The 15,750-nt window shown below is 44.2% G+C and overlaps 1 protein-coding gene across 1 annotated transcript in view; it reads right to left on the bottom strand.

Moving 5' to 3' along the window:
- Window positions 1–293: 293 nt before the first annotated feature.
- Window positions 294–15,750, bottom strand: part of LOC149449004 (polymeric immunoglobulin receptor-like) — a 31,406-nt gene continuing 15,949 nt past the window's right edge. The window contains exons 5-10 of the mRNA XM_089693949.1: window positions 14,398–14,508; window positions 14,208–14,312; window positions 10,868–11,027; window positions 6,561–6,676; window positions 4,410–4,541; window positions 294–715 (exon numbers count right to left, since the gene is read on the bottom strand). Coding sequence (XP_089550075.1) covers window positions 708–715; window positions 4,410–4,541; window positions 6,561–6,676; window positions 10,868–11,027; window positions 14,208–14,312; window positions 14,398–14,508 — 632 coding nt within the window. The 3' untranslated portion in view covers window positions 294–707. The remainder of the gene's footprint in view (window positions 716–4,409; window positions 4,542–6,560; window positions 6,677–10,867; window positions 11,028–14,207; window positions 14,313–14,397; window positions 14,509–15,750) is intronic.

Below are 15,750 nucleotides of genomic sequence, written 5' to 3' on the forward strand. Positions count from 1 at the left end.
CCACACATCGCATGGTTATACCTATCACCTGATGGACTGTGTTTTCCATTGATTGTCCAAAAGTTTGAACAAATGTTTTTTGCACCTGCTTTGGCACTTTAGCGCTTTTTTCACTTTGTATAGGGTGCAATATTACTTGGTCACTAAATATATTATTTTTTATGTATAAGCATGATTTTGATCATTTATCTTAGACACTAGATTCATTGTATATGTGATCACTTGAGGTCTATATGATACACAGTTATTCATTATGTATTGATATTTATTTTATGTCATTTTTTGGGGAGTATTTCATGGATTACACTATATGAATTGGTCACATATTTATATTTTCATGTTTATTTATTCATTTATTTATTTTGTCACATATTTATATTTTCATATTTATCTAGTCATTTATTTATCTATTTATTTTGAGCGCCACACTATTTATTTATGGAGTTTACACTGTACTAGGTATCAGCAGGGGTGTGTTGGCAGCTTAAGGTTGGTCTTTCACCATTTATAGCGCAGGAGGATTTCTGATTATTTAATGAGAGGAATATAATGTCTGCATTCTGTCCATGTCCTCCTAATTGTATAGGATTATGCCGACGCTCGATCTCATTCATTCCTCCGCCGAAAAGACGATCATGAAACAGAATTATAGACGAGCAGCACCCGAGAAATCCGACTCTGTAGATGGGACACCCGGGGCTCTGTGATCAGACGTCTGCAGGAGGAATGACAAGACAACGGATCATTATTTATACACAGGCGACGAGTATTTCCTGCGCTAAACCGGCAACATTCACCAAATAATTATCACCGGAGATACATGAGGGTTGTAATTAGTTACATTGTATTTACAAACCTGCATCCAGCACCAGTGTCATATATTATGGATAGATTTATAGATAGATAGATAGATAGATAGATAGATAGATAGATAGATAGATAATAGATAGATAGATAGATAGATAGATAGATAGATAGATAGATAGATAGATTATTAGATAGATAATAGATAGATAGATAGATAATAGATAGATAGATAGATAGATAGATAGATAGATAGATAGATAGATAGATAGATAGATAATAGATAGATAGATAGATAGATAGATAGATAGATAGATAATAGATAGATAGATAGATAGATAGATAGATAGATAGATAGATAATAGATAGATAATAGATAGATAGATAGATAGATAGATAGATAGATAGATAGATAGATAGATAGATAATAGATAATAGATAGATAGATAATAGATAGATAGATAATAGATAGATAGATAGATAGATAGATAGATAGATAGATAGATAGATAGATAATAGATAGATAATAGATAGATAGATAGATAATAGATAATAGATAGATAGATAATAGATAGATAGATAATAGATAGATAGATGATAGATAATAGATAGATAATAGATAGATAGATAGATAGATAGATAGATAGATAATAGATAGATAGATAGATAATAGATAGATAGATAGATAGATAGATAGATAGATAATAGATAGATAATAGATAGATAATAGATAGATAATAGATAATAGATAGATAATAGATAGATAGATAATAGATAGATAGATAGATAGATAGATAGATAGATAGATAGATAATAGATAGATAGATAGATAGATAGATAGATAGATAGATAGATAATAGATAGATAATAGATAGATAATAGATAGATAGATAATAGATAGATAGATAGATAGATAGATAGATAGATAGATAGATAGATAGATAGATAGATGATAGATAGATAATAGATAGATAGATGGATGGATGAAAAGAAAGAAGGAAAGAAAGATGGATGGATGAATGGAAGGAAAGAAAGATGGATGGATGAATGGATGGAAAGAAAGAAGGAAATAAAGATGGATGGATGAATGGATGGAAAGAAAGATGGATGGATGAATGGAAGGAAAGAAAGATGGATGGATGAATTCAAGGAAAGAAAGAAGGAAAGAAAGATGGATGGAAAGAAAGAAGGAAAGAAAGAAGAAAAGATGGATGGATGAATGGATGGAAAGAAAGAAGGAAAGAAAGATGAATGGATGAATGAAAGGAAAGAAAGATGGATGGATGAATGGAAGGAAAGAAAGAAAGAAGGAAAGAAAGATGGATGGATGAATGGATGGAAAGAAAGAAGGAAAGATAGATGGATGGATGAATGGAAGGAAAGAAAGAAGGAAAGATAGATGGATGGATGAATGGAAGGAAAGAAAGATGGATGGATGAATGGAAGGAAAGAAAGATGGATGGATGAATGGATGGAAAGAAAGAAGGAAATAAAGATGGATGGATGAATGGATGGAAAGAAAGATGGATGGATGAATGGAAGGAAAGAAAGATGGATGGATGAATTCAAGGAAAGAAAGAAGGAAAGAAAGATGGATGGATGAATTCAAGGAAAGAAAGAAGGAAAGAAAGATGGATGGAAAGAAAGAAGGAAAGAAAGAAGAAAAGATGGATGGATGAATGGATGGAAAGAAAGAAGGAAAGAAAGATGAATGGATGAATGAAAGGAAAGAAAGATGGATGGATGAATGGAAGGAAAGAAAGAAAGAAGGAAAGAAAGATGGATGGATGAATGGATGGAAAGAAAGAAGGAAAGATAGATGGATGGATGAATGGAAGGAAAGAAAGAAAGAAGGAAAGATAGATGGATGGATGAATGGAAGGAAAGAAAGATGGATGGATGAATGGAAGGAAAGAAAGATGGATGGATGAATGGATGGAAAGAAAGAAGGAAATAAAGATGGATGGATGAATGGATGGAAAGAAAGATGGATGGATGAATGGAAGGAAAGAAAGATGGATGGATGAATTCAAGGAAAGAAAGAAGGAAAGAAAGATGGATGGATGAATTCAAGGAAAGAAAGAAGGAAAGAAAGATGGATGGAAAGAAAGAAGGAAAGAAAGAAGAAAAGATGGATGGATGAATGGATGGAAAGAAAGAAGGAAAGAAAGATGAATGGATGAATGAAAGGAAAGAAAGATGGATGGATGAATGGAAGGAAAGAAAGAAAGAAGGAAAGAAAGATGGATGGATGAATGGATGGAAAGAAAGAAGGAAAGATAGATGGATGGATGAATGGAAGGAAAGAAAGATGGATGGATGAATGGAAGGAAAGAAAGATGGATGGATGAATGGAAGGAAAGAAAGAAGGAAAGAAAGATGGATGAATGGATGGAAAGAAAGAAGGAAAGAAAGATGGATGGATGAATGGATGGAAAGAAAGAAGGAAAGAAAGATGGATGGATGGATGGATGAATGGATGGAAAGAAAGAAGGAAAGAAAGATGGATGGATGAATGGATGGAAAGAAAGAAGGAAGGAAAGATGGATGGTTAGCACTTCCACATGGCAGTACCCGGGTCGTTGGTTCAAATCCCAACCACGGCACCACCTGCCTGGAGTTTGCATGTTCTCCCTGTGCCTGCGTGGGTTTCCTCTGGGTACTCCGGTTTCCTCCCACACTCCAAAGACATGATGGAAGGTTAATTGGCTCCTGTCTAAATTGGCCATAGTACTGTATGTGTATGAATGTAATTTAGGGACCTTAGATTGTACGCTCCTCAGGGTTAGGGACTGATGGGAATGTACAATATATATGTAAAGTGCTGCGCAAATTGACAGAGATATATAAGTACCTGAAATAATATTATTATAATTTAAGATTCACTTCCATTTTTTTTTTCTTTGCTAAAACTGAAAACCAGAATACAGAGAACTCCTCACAGGGTCTCTGGGGGATTCCTGTTGTCACTCTCATACACTTACCCTATCTGTGCTGTTCCTTTTCATAGGCTTCAACCTCAAATGCTTTATGGATGAGCTCTTACCATCTAATGATTTCATTCATTTAATTCATTTAAATAAAATTGGCCCCCAGCAGTAATAAAAAAAGGCAGCTTAGGGTGAGATACTCCGTCCATCTGATGCTGTCCCCAGTAGTACTTCTTCAATGTCCTCCGTCTTTCGGTTAAATAATGCACACCATCATTCAGAAGACTGAGGACGTACTGTGAGTATAAGGCTTCATGGGCTTGGCTTTGTTCATGGTAGGATCAGTGAGGAAACCACATGGGGTGTGTATGAATCATGGGGTGTGTCCAGGGGCGGACTGACCATTCGAGCACTCGGGCACTGCCCGAGGGCCCGGGGTCAGTAGGGGGCCCTATGACATGCCCCTGGTACCTTTTTATAGGCTTTTTTGGATGTGCTTTGAGTGTGGGCAAGGACACGGGGGCCCTATGATTCCCTATTGCCCGGGAGCCCCATGAGTTGTCAGTCCACCCCTGGGTGTGTATGAATCACGGGGCGTGTATGAATAATGGGGTGTGTATGATAAGTCCACTTTACTACCACTTAGGGCATGTACCAGATACTAAATGGACAGACCTGTTTCTCCAGAAAGTTCCTCAAGATCTGCCAACCTAAACACTTTGCTCTCATTGTGTTGTGCGTTTTCCAGCTTTGCCTCTCCATCGATCATTGCGATATGTTCCCGGTCAGTGGTGGGACCATTGGCTGCTGTGTAAATAAACAAGAAATGTTCATACAAGGACAAATCTGTAAATTGGGGTATGTACCAGGGGCGGACTGACCATTTGGAAACTCGGGCACTGCCCGAAGGCCCGGGGTCAGTAGGGGGCCCCATGGGATGCCCCTGGTACCTTTTTCATAGGCTTTTTTGAGTTTGGGCAAAAACACAGGGGCCTTATGATCCCCTGTTGCCCAGGGGCCCCATGAGTTGTCAGTCCGCCCCTGGTATGTACTATGTACAGAAAGGCCACCAATCTGCTGTCACAAGGAAGTCCAATAACTCTTATACTGAAGATCTAACCAAGGAGCTGCCAGTCTACTTTCTATGGTTGAACTGGATGTACTTTTGTCTTTTTTCAGCCAGACTAACTATGTAACTATGTGCTTGTCAGTATTAAATCCTTCGAGATGCTACTTCTCAGGTAGGGAGGTATTCTACCAATATGCAAAGAGACGAGATTCTTCCTTTTTGGTGAGAGAAGAGCAGGAACGTTTTAGCCATAAGGCAAGTTGCACCAAAAGGGGTGGTTTCTGGCAGGGCAGCTGTTGTTCTTTGAGGGGTTAGATCTGCAGGTCTTTTGAGAGCCATAGAAGAGACATCTACAAGTCTTTCACCAACCACTGAAGTAGAGGAGACATCTACAGGTCTTTGTCCAACCATAGAAGAGGAGAAGACTTCTGCAGGTCTTTGACCAGTCATTGAAGAGGAGGAGACATCTATACATCTTTGGCCAACCATAGAAGAGGAGGAGACTTCTGCAGGTCTTTAGCCAACCATTGAAGAGGAGGATATACCTGCAGGTCTTTAGCCAGATATTGAAGTGGAGGAGACGTCGGCAGGTCTTTGTTCAACCATCAAAGAGGAGGAGACTTCTGCAGGTCTTTGGCCAACTATTGAAAAGGAGGATACATCTGCAGGTCTTTGGCCAGCTATTGAAGTTGAAGAGACATTGGCAGGTCTTTGGCCAGACATAGAAGGGAAGGATACATCTACAGGTCTTTGGCCAACCATAAAAGAGGGGTAGACTTCTGCAGGTGTTTGGCCAGCCATTGAAGAGGTGAAGATATCTACAGGTCTTTGGCCAACCATAGAAGTAGAGAAGACTTCTGCAGGTCTTTGACCAGCCATTGAAGAGGAGGAGACATTTGCAGGTCTTTAGCCAGCTATTGAAGTGGAGGTGACAACAGCAGGACTTTGTCCAACCATCGAAGAGAAAAAGACTTCTGCAGGTTTTTGGCCAACCATTGAAGAAGAGCTTACATCTGCAGGTCTTTGGCCAGTTATTGAAGTGGAAGAAACATTGGTAGGTCTTTGGCCAGCCATAGAAGAGAAGGATAAATCTACAGGTCTTTGGTCAACCATAGCAGAAGAGGTGACAGCTACAGGTCTTTGACAAACTATAGAAGAGGAGGAGACTTCTGCAGGTGTTAAGCCAGCCATAGAAGTCAACTACTTCAAACAAGAATATAGAGATTATGGTCTTTTGAAATCACAGCTGAATTGATACGAAAGGACCTGGAGATGGACATGGGGATGAAGGTCTTTCAAATAAAAATTTAGCAAGGGTAAGCCACTGTCACTGAAGCAGCAAAATAACAAAAGGACATATGGCATTGTGCACCTGGTTCTTGTGGTACCACTTAACATAAACCTGCAGAGAACAAGCAGCAAAGCACCCAAGGTGACCATGGAGCAACATCCCTGCAGTTAATTCTTCTGCTCATGGCCTGAGGAGGACATTTAAATTAGCTGGATGGTGACTGAAAAATATTGAACGTCTAATGTTCCACCTGTGAACCTATCCCTAGTGACACATTTTTAGCATCTGTCCCTTGATGTGAAGAGTAGTGAAGAGGGAACAGAACCCTGAAACACATCAGTGGTCTCCAAGCTGATTCTTTGCAGTCATCACGTGGACCTTCCTGAAACCCCAATCACAGGCTACCAATGGGAGCTTGGCATAAAAAAGGTGATAAAAATCATAGTGCTTAAGGATGTCATCTTACCTTTATTTTTGTGAACTTTAACAAGAACAGCGAAGAGTACTGCGAGAATAGAAATGCAGGCGACCACCAGCACGGGGATGAGAATGACAAATAGGTTCTTGTGCCTGGAAACTAAACTGTGACAAGACTTAGTTAGGATGAAGCCTCAGCCATTAGGTAAGAGGTTCTCTTTAGATAACAGGGCACTGTACATCCTATGTGCACAAATAGAGACCTATGTATACTTTACATATTAATTTTTATCATAGCCCTAAGAAAGGAGGGAAAGTCCCTTGAAATGCCTTGGTTAGTTTTATGGATAATACGATACAATTGGAATAGCTTCCCTCTAGATATCTAGATTAGTTTTGAACTTGAAGGTCCACAGCAGCGTAGAAGTAATGATTTTCCTTAGTCAGCTCTCCCGGGAGTGACGGGTGAAGGTCTGCTGTTTGCTGAAGTAAGGACTGGGTGTGCCAAAGAGCCAAAAGACAGAACATATAAAATCCAGATGCAGTTTTATTCAGACTAATAATAAAAATCCAACATGTTTTTGGGGATTCAAAGAGTCCTCCATCGGGGCTTTGTACTGTTGAACAAATTGTGGGTGTCAGGTGCGCTCCCATAACCTTTAATGAGGGGTGGGGCCCCCTCACGTTTATCTGCCCTTGTTTCTATCCATTTAAATGCATGTGCCTCCACTGTGAGGACTCTCTAGATTTAGAGAGTCAGGACCACAGATACTCAGGGTGCCGTGACGTGGCTCTGTGGCTTGCGTATGTATTTGCAAATGTGTGCTAACTAAACCCCTGTTTTTAAACGCATGTTTCTAGATAGGTTAATCTGGTTTTTGATAGTTGGCCAACTGGCTGGCAGTTTGAACTGGCTTTTCTTATCCCCCTCTGTTGATAAGTTATACATATCCATGTTCCTTGCCGACAATAGCCGTGATTAGACTGGGGTAGGCTGGCAAGTTGAACTGGATAGTTCTATTTTTTGAATTTTTCACAATTGGAAAAGCTTCCCTCTAGATATCTAGATTAGCTTTGAGCTTGAAGGTCCACAGGAGCGTAGAAGTAATGATTTTCCTTAGTCAGCTCTCCCGGGAGTGGCGGGTGAAGGTCTGCTGTTTGCTGAAGTAAGGACTGGGTGTGCCAAAGAGCCAAAAGACAGAACATAAATCCAGACGCAGTTTTATTCAGACTAATAATAAAAATCCAACATGTTTTTGGGGATTCAAAGAGTCCTCCATCAGGGCTTTGTAATGTTGAAAAAATTGTGTATTGGATGGAAAAAATTGGAGGGATCCTCAGGGGTAATTAGTATGATTACTCCAGATGCCTGTTAACTCCTAGAATTACTCCTCTGTATCGCTCGAAATACCAAGCCCTCGTGAAATGGGACCCTTGGAACCTTCGAAATACATTGGGTTCTTTGGACACAAGAGTCAGAATGAAATTGAATCTGGAATTTATACATCCTGCTTTTGGCTCTTTCCTTTTCACTCACCGAGTCCCTACTTGAAAATAGAGACGGCCTTTTGCCTTGTCCATGCATTGGGACTGCATTGGCTAAGACGTATGGTGTGAGCAAGCCCTTACTCAGAGTCACAAAGGTTCTTGTCCCTTCCTTATGTAAAATCGAAAATTTTACCCCTTAATGAATTGGTCATAACCATTACCAGTCTCAACGTGATTCTCAGCCATTGCAACAACCAGCAGAGGTGAGTGGGGGGAGGGAGCGCTAAGACGCATCTACCCTGTGTGTGTTTGGGGATGGACCATCAGCAATGGGGGTTAGTAGAAGGTCCATGTGAAGGTGGTGTTCAAGTCCATCTGTAGTGGGGATCTTGTAGTAGTATGGACTTGTCCATGGAGGCAGCCGGCTGTAAGAGCTTGTAGATATTCCTAATCAGGGGCGGACTGACCATTTGGGAACTCGGGCACTGCCCGAGGGCCCGAGGTCAGTAGGGGGCCCCATGAGATGCCCCTGGTACATTTCATAGGCGTTTTTGGGTGTGGTTTAAGTGTGGGCGAGGACACAGGGGTCCCATGATCCCCTATTGCCCAGGGGCCCCATGATGTGTCAGGCTGCCCCTGGTCCTAATGCAGGTAGAGAAGAAAGACCGCAGCACCACTCTGAGTGTAGATGGTTAAAATCAGGAAGATTTAATGGTAAACTGACGAAGGAGTGAGCATGCTCTGAACGCGCACCATCTTGGAAACCCGGTCCATGCGGTGACATCATCCCTGCGAGCCTCCCTGCGCCCCTCTGCTACTCCCCAAGCCCTGGACACCACCGGAACGGCAGGAAAACACCCAGAGCGCTGCCAAAGGGCCTGATGTTCACACTGGACCTCCATCATTTGACATGCCTACCTGTTACCTACCTATGTGAGTGCAATTTTACCATTAAATCTGCCTGATATTACCCGTCTACACTCAGAGTGGCGCTATTTCAACAACCATCTCCTACAAAGTTTAGAAATAGGGGAATCTTTGTTACCTTGGCTCCCAAACCCGACCTCAGACAGAGCTGAGGAACGCTCTACAGAACAGTTTAGCCATTTCATACTTTCTTATTTTAACGCTACCCCCTTGAGGGCCGCTGGATTTTACTGGGTCCCCCTAAGCTCTGCACAGCCAGGCAAAACACATTTTCCAGTCCAGTCAGTAAAACTTGAGCTTGTTTTTGTTGTTTTTATTAGGGCTTAATAACTTGGATGGGGTGCAGGGGTATATGGGATGCCCAAGGAACTGTAAAACAACTTCTTAGCAACAAAATGTACAAAAATGTGGACAAAAATTCAACAAAAATCTTAGTAAGGAGCACTGCGCCCCCTTTGGTGAACCTTCTCAGACCCCAGATGTAGCCCTCCTCATCCACCCGGCTGTCCTGAGGATATCCCTGTGCAAGGGATTCCAATATCTACCCTGGAGTAGTGCCAGATGAGAACTAATTGGGTATTGCCCCTGACCGCCTTCTCCTATTTGTGGCCCAGGCGGTGTAGAAGTACTCACACTGTCCTGTCCTGTAGCTTAATGGGTTGCAGCTACTTTCAGGCCTTACGCTGGGATTGGCTCCTTCCCTGCTGACAGGCTGTCTCTCCCAAGTAGACTGTAGGGCAGTGGAGATCCTTCAGTCTAGCTCCAACCTGTAGACAGGTCCCCCTATGTTGGTGTCCCTTCCAGGCTCTACACCAGCACCTTCCTTGAATCCGTTTTCCACCTGACTCCAAAACCCCCCCTGCTGATCAGGCTCTCCCACATTTAAGGGCTGTCCTAGCCACCATGCCAAGCCTCCTGCCCAGGGAATGGCCAGGTTCCCTCAAACATGCAAATCCAGGCCTCCTCCCTTCCTCCAGCCCTCTTCTAGAAAGTTCCTCCAGTTTCTAGAAGGGTGGGAGGACTCCATAAGCCCTGACCTGTAGAGCCTCCCACACCAGCACCTTCCTTCAATCCATCTTCCACTCGACTCCAAAAACCCCCCGCTGATCAGGCTCTCCCACATTCAAGGGCTGTCCTAGCCACCATGCCAGACCTCCTGCCTGGGGATTGGCCAGGTTCCCTCAAACATGCAAATCCAGGCCTCCTCCCTTCCTCCACCCCTCTTCTAGTTCCTCCAGTTTCTAGAAGGGTGGGAGGACTCCATAAGCCCTGACCTGTAGAGCCTCCCACACCAGCACCTTTCTTCAATCCGTCTTCCACCCGACTCCAAAAACCCCCCGCTGATCAGCCTCTCACACATTTAAGGGCTGTCCTAGCCACCATGCCAGACTTCCTGCCTGGGGATTGGCCAGGTTCCATCAAACATGCAAATCCAGGCCTCCTCCCTTCCTCCATCCCTCTTCTAGAAAGATCCTTCAGTTTCTAGGAGGTTGGGAGGACTCCAGAAGCCCTGACCTGTAGAGCCTCCCACACCAGCACCATTCTTCAATTCGTCTTCCACCCGACTCCAAAAACCCCCCCCGCTGATCAGGCTCTCCCACATTTAAGGGCTGTCCTAGCCACCATGCCAGACCTCCTGCCTGGGGATTGGCCAGGTTCCTTCAAACATGAAAATCCAGGCCTCCTCCCTTCCTCCATCCCTCTTCTAGAACATTCCTCCAGTTTCTAGAAGGTTGGGAGGACTCCAGACGCCCTGACCTGTAGAGCCTCCCAGCTTGACTTGAGATAACTCACTCCCAGGCTGACTCATCCCTAGACTTCTAACAAGCCACTGACTAGCCCAAAAAACCTATCTACCTAGAGGGCGCTACATCATATATTTCATAAGATAAATGTCTCATTTTAGCACATCCTTTATACAGTAAACAGTCAATGTCTAACCTTTCAGAGCTGCTTTCATTTTTCCCTGAAACCGGCTGACTGTAAAGTGTAGAATTTCCTATCCATTGTGCGGTTCCTGAAGTGTGTTGGGTCGCCAAAGTTTTTGTTCCTCCTGATTTGTAAGCGGTTTGTGTTCTGCTGCTTCTGGAAGGGTTCGTACCTACGGAAGAATATAAATATGAAGGATAGGAGAAGCAAAGATCTCTCTGCTAGAGGGGCACCTAAAAGGTATTCAAAGAGTACCACCCAGGAGTGGACTGACAAGTCATGGGGCCCCCGGGCAATAGGGGATCATGGGGCCCCTGTCTCCTGGCTCACACTCAAACCACACCCAAAAAAGCCTATGAAAGGTACCAGGGGCGTCTCATGGGGCCCCCTACTGATCCCGGGCCCTCGGGCAGTGCTCTGGAAGGGTTCGTACCTACGGAAGAATATAAATATGAAGGATAAGAGAGCAGAAGCAAAGACCTCTCTGCTAGAGGGGCACCTAAAAGGTATTCAAAGAGTAACGCCCAGGAGTGGACTGACAACTCATGGGGCCCCCGGGCAATAGGGGATCATGGGGCCCCCATCTCCTGGCCCACACTCAAACCACACCCAAAAAAACCTATGAAAGGTACCAGGGGAATCTCATGGGGCCCCCTACTGGGCAGTGCTCGAGTTCCCAAATGGTCAGTCCGCCCCTGGTAACGCCAATATTCCGGAACCTCAACACACCAGAACGCCTAACTAGAGTCTCCCCGTAGCATTCTCCAAACTTCACCGGTAAACTCAGTGGCCTAGCAGTTGGCATTTCTACTTTTCAGCACTGGGGTCACTGGTTCAAGTCCTGGGCAGGACACTATCGGCATAGAATTTGCATGTTCTTCCGGCGCTTGTGTGGGTTTCCTATCATAGTACATGCTTGGAGGTCAATTGGCTCCAGTCTAAATTGGTTCTAGTATGTGAGAAGGGGACCTTAGATTGTAAGCTCTTTGAGGGCAGGGACTGACCAGAATATACAGTGCTGTGTGTAAACTGTACATTAGGGGTGGTAAAATAAAAGTGACTGTCCTAAAAGAGGGCTGTTTCCACCTATCAGTGCCTTCAGAAATCAAAGGAGGAACCAAAGTTCTCAGCATACGACAACTAATTGATGGATGGTGGAGCTGCGTGGTGGGAACTAACCTACCAGAGATGGTTTAATTATATTCTTCTCAATATTTGAGCGTCGAGGAAATTTTGTACATTTCACATTAATTCTCTCCACCGTTGTGCAATCTGCAAGATCCAGTACACTCCTTACAGCCATTAACTTCAATGATGACGGGGGCCGAAATGGACAAATTATGGATGGTGCCATCAAAAATGTGTCACCATCACACCATGTAAAATGCTAATAGGGACATTTATTGGTTACAAAACAATACGGCACTGTTTTGTGACAAATAAATGTCCCTATTAGCATTTTACATGGTGTGATGGTGCTGCTTTCCTTTGTCACCCAGTCACATGTCCCACCTGGTGGAGGCTGCCGGCGGCTGTGTCATCCCACATTGGGCAGGCGTGGTCCATGGCAGTCAATATCAAGAAACCGGTCACACCATTGCTGGAGCGAGTGCGTAGCTCTGACATATACCGCAGCGCTGTACAGAGAACACTGAGCCAGTCACATCAGTCTCTGTACAGAGGAGCTTACCCTCTAATGTCCCCTCCCCCACAGTCACATCAGTCTCTGTACAGAGGAGCTTACCCTCTAATGTCCCCTCCCCCACAGTCACATCAGTCTCTGTACAGAGGAGCTTACCCTCTAATGTCCCCTCCCCCACAGTCACATCAGTCTCTGTACAGAGGAGCTTACCCTCTAATGTCCCCTCCCCCGCAGTCACATCAGTCTCTGTACAGAGGAGCTTACCCTCTAATGTCCCCTCCCCCACAGTCCCATCAGTCTCTGTACAGAGGAGCTTACACTCTAATGTCCCCTCCCCCACAGTCACATCGGTCTCCGTACAGAGGAGCTTACACTCTAATGTCCCCTCCCCCACAGTCACATCGGTCTCTGTACCAGAGGAGCTTACCCTCTAATGTCTCCTCCCCCACAGTCACATCAGTCTCTGTAGCAGAGGAGCTTACGCTCTAATGTCCCCTCCCCCACAGTCCCATCAGTCTCTGTACCAGAGGAGCTTACGCTCTAATGTCCCCTCCCCCACAGTCACATCGGTCTCTGTACCAGAGGAGCTTACAATATAATGCCCCCTCCCCCCACAGTCACATCAGTCTCTGTACCAGAGGAGCTTACACTCTAATGTCCCCTCCCCCACAGTCACATCAGTCTCTGTACAGAGGAGCTTACACTCTAATGTCCCCTCCCCCCTCAGTCACATCGGTCTCTGTACCAGAGGAGCTTACACTCTAATGTCCCCTCCCCCGCAGTCACATCAGTCTGTGCACCAGAGGAGCTGACACTCTAATGTCCCCTCCCCCGCAGTCACATCAGTCTCTGTACCAGAGGAGCTTACAATCTAATGTCCCCTCCCCCCACAGTCACATCGGTCTCTGTACCAGAGGAGCTTACACTCTAATGTCCCCTCCCCCCACAGTCACATCAGTCTCTGTACCAGAGGAGCTTACGCGCTAATGTCCCCTCCCCCCTCAGTCACATCGGTCTCTGTACCAGAGGAGCTTACACTCTAGTGTCCCCTCCCCTACAGTCACATCAGTCTCTGTACCAGAGGAGCTTACACTCTAATGTCCCCTCCCAAACAGTCACATCAGTCTCTGTAGCAGAGGAGCTTACAGTCTAATGTCCCCTCCCCCGCAGTCACATCAGTCTCTGTACAGAGGAGCTTACACTCTAATGTCCCCTCCCCCCTCAGTCACATCGGTCTCTGTACCAGAGGAGCTTACACTCTAATGTCCCCTCCCCCACAGTCACATCAGTCTCTGTACAGAGGAGCTTACACTCTAATGTCCCCTCCCCCCTCAGTCACATCGGTCTCTGTACCAGAGGAGCTTACACTCTAATGTCCCCTCCCCCCACAGTCACATCGGTCTCTGTACAGAGAAGCTTACACTCTAATGTCCCCTCCCCCACAGGCACATCAGTCTCTGTACCAGAGGAGCTTACGCTCTAATGTCCCCTCCCCCACAGTCACATCAGTCTCTGTACCAGAGGAGCTTACACTCTACACTACAGGGCCCTCGAACCCCTCGTGTATCACATTGTATTGTTATTGTTCTGTCACATGTTCTGTCCCCCTTTGTAATGTACAGCGCTGAGTGAACTATTGGCACTTTATAAATACTGTATAATAATAATAATAATAATAATAATAATAATAATAATAATAATGTCACCCACCTTGTGTGCTGTCTGTGCCCCTTACAGGGTTGGAGGGTATCGTACTGAATTCTGTACCGGGCTGCCCACTGCTGGAGGACGTTGAGTACTGCACTGCAGAACTATCTGCACAGCATTGAGATAAAACACGTCAATTCACATAACGTGTTCATTCCACAACAACATGTAATAACATGACTGAGTCACTAACCTTTCATGGAGACATTCAAAGGGGGAACGGAGTGACCGGGGTCATAGGTCGGTGAGATAGTGAATGCCCCGCCATTGTTTGTAGTAGTGATGCCGCGGACTGTACTGAGCTCTGCAACCGTTTAAACAAAAACGGAACAATCAGAATCTGCAGGTTGTCAGCCATATAGTGCTGCTCCAGGTTCTCCCGCCGTCACAATCCAGCACACAATTCCCATACGGGTGCCAGCTCAGCTCATCACGCTGAAACATGTAAGCGAACGGAGGTCCAGACTGCTGCACTTGAGTCATAAAAGCAACATGTCGCAGCATCACACACTGTAGGCCATGAGAAAAGTCTACATGTTTTGCGCTACATCAGCGCTTAATCAGTCTTAATCAGTCTACGTGTTTCACACTACATCAGCTTTAATCAGCAGTTTACGCATTTCACGGCACAGCAACCTTAATCAGTCTACACGTTTCATGCTACATCAGCACTTAATCAGTCAACATGTTTCATGCTACATCAGCACTTAATCAGTCAACGTGTTTGATGCCACATCAGCCTTAATCAGTCTACACGTTTCATGCTACATAAGCACTTAATCAGTCTACGTGTTTCACTCTACATCAGCACTTAATCAGTCTCCGTGTTTCATGCTACATTAGCTTTAATCAGCAGTTTACGCATTTCACACCACATCAACCTTAATCAGTCTACACGTTTCATGCTACATCAGCACTTAATCAGTCTACGTGTTTCATGCCACATCAGCACTTAATCAGTCTACGTGTTTCATGCTACATCAGCACTTAATCAGTCAACGTGTTTCACTCTACATCAGCGTTTAATAAGTCTACATGTTTCACTCTACATCAGCAGTTAATCAGTCTACATGTTTCACTCTACATCAGTCTTAATCAGTCTACGTTTCACTCTACATCAGCACTTAATCAGTGTACGTGTTTCATTCTACATCAGCTTTATTCAGTGTACACATTTCACACTACATCAACCTTAATCAGTCTCCATGTTTCACTCTACATAAGCATTAATCAGTCTACATGTCTACATCAACCTTAATCGGTCTACATGTTTCACTGTACATAAGCTTTAATCAGTATACTTGTTTCATTCTACATCATATTTAATCAGTGTACACATTTCACACTACATCAACCTTAATCAGTCTACGCATTTCATGCTACATCAGCACTTAATCAGTCTACGCATTTCATGCTACATCAGCACTTAATCAGTCTACGCATTTCATGCTACAGCAGCACTTAATCAGTCTATGTGTTTCACACTACATCAACCTTAATCAGTCTACATGTTTCACTCTACATGAGCTTTAATCAGTCTACGTGT

Source organism: Staurois parvus, unplaced genomic scaffold (genome assembly GCF_062004578.1).
Source record: "Staurois parvus isolate SC_StPar_1 unplaced genomic scaffold, SC_StPar_1.0 ptg000643l, whole genome shotgun sequence".
NCBI classification, from domain to species: Eukaryota; Metazoa; Chordata; class Amphibia; order Anura; family Ranidae; genus Staurois; species Staurois parvus.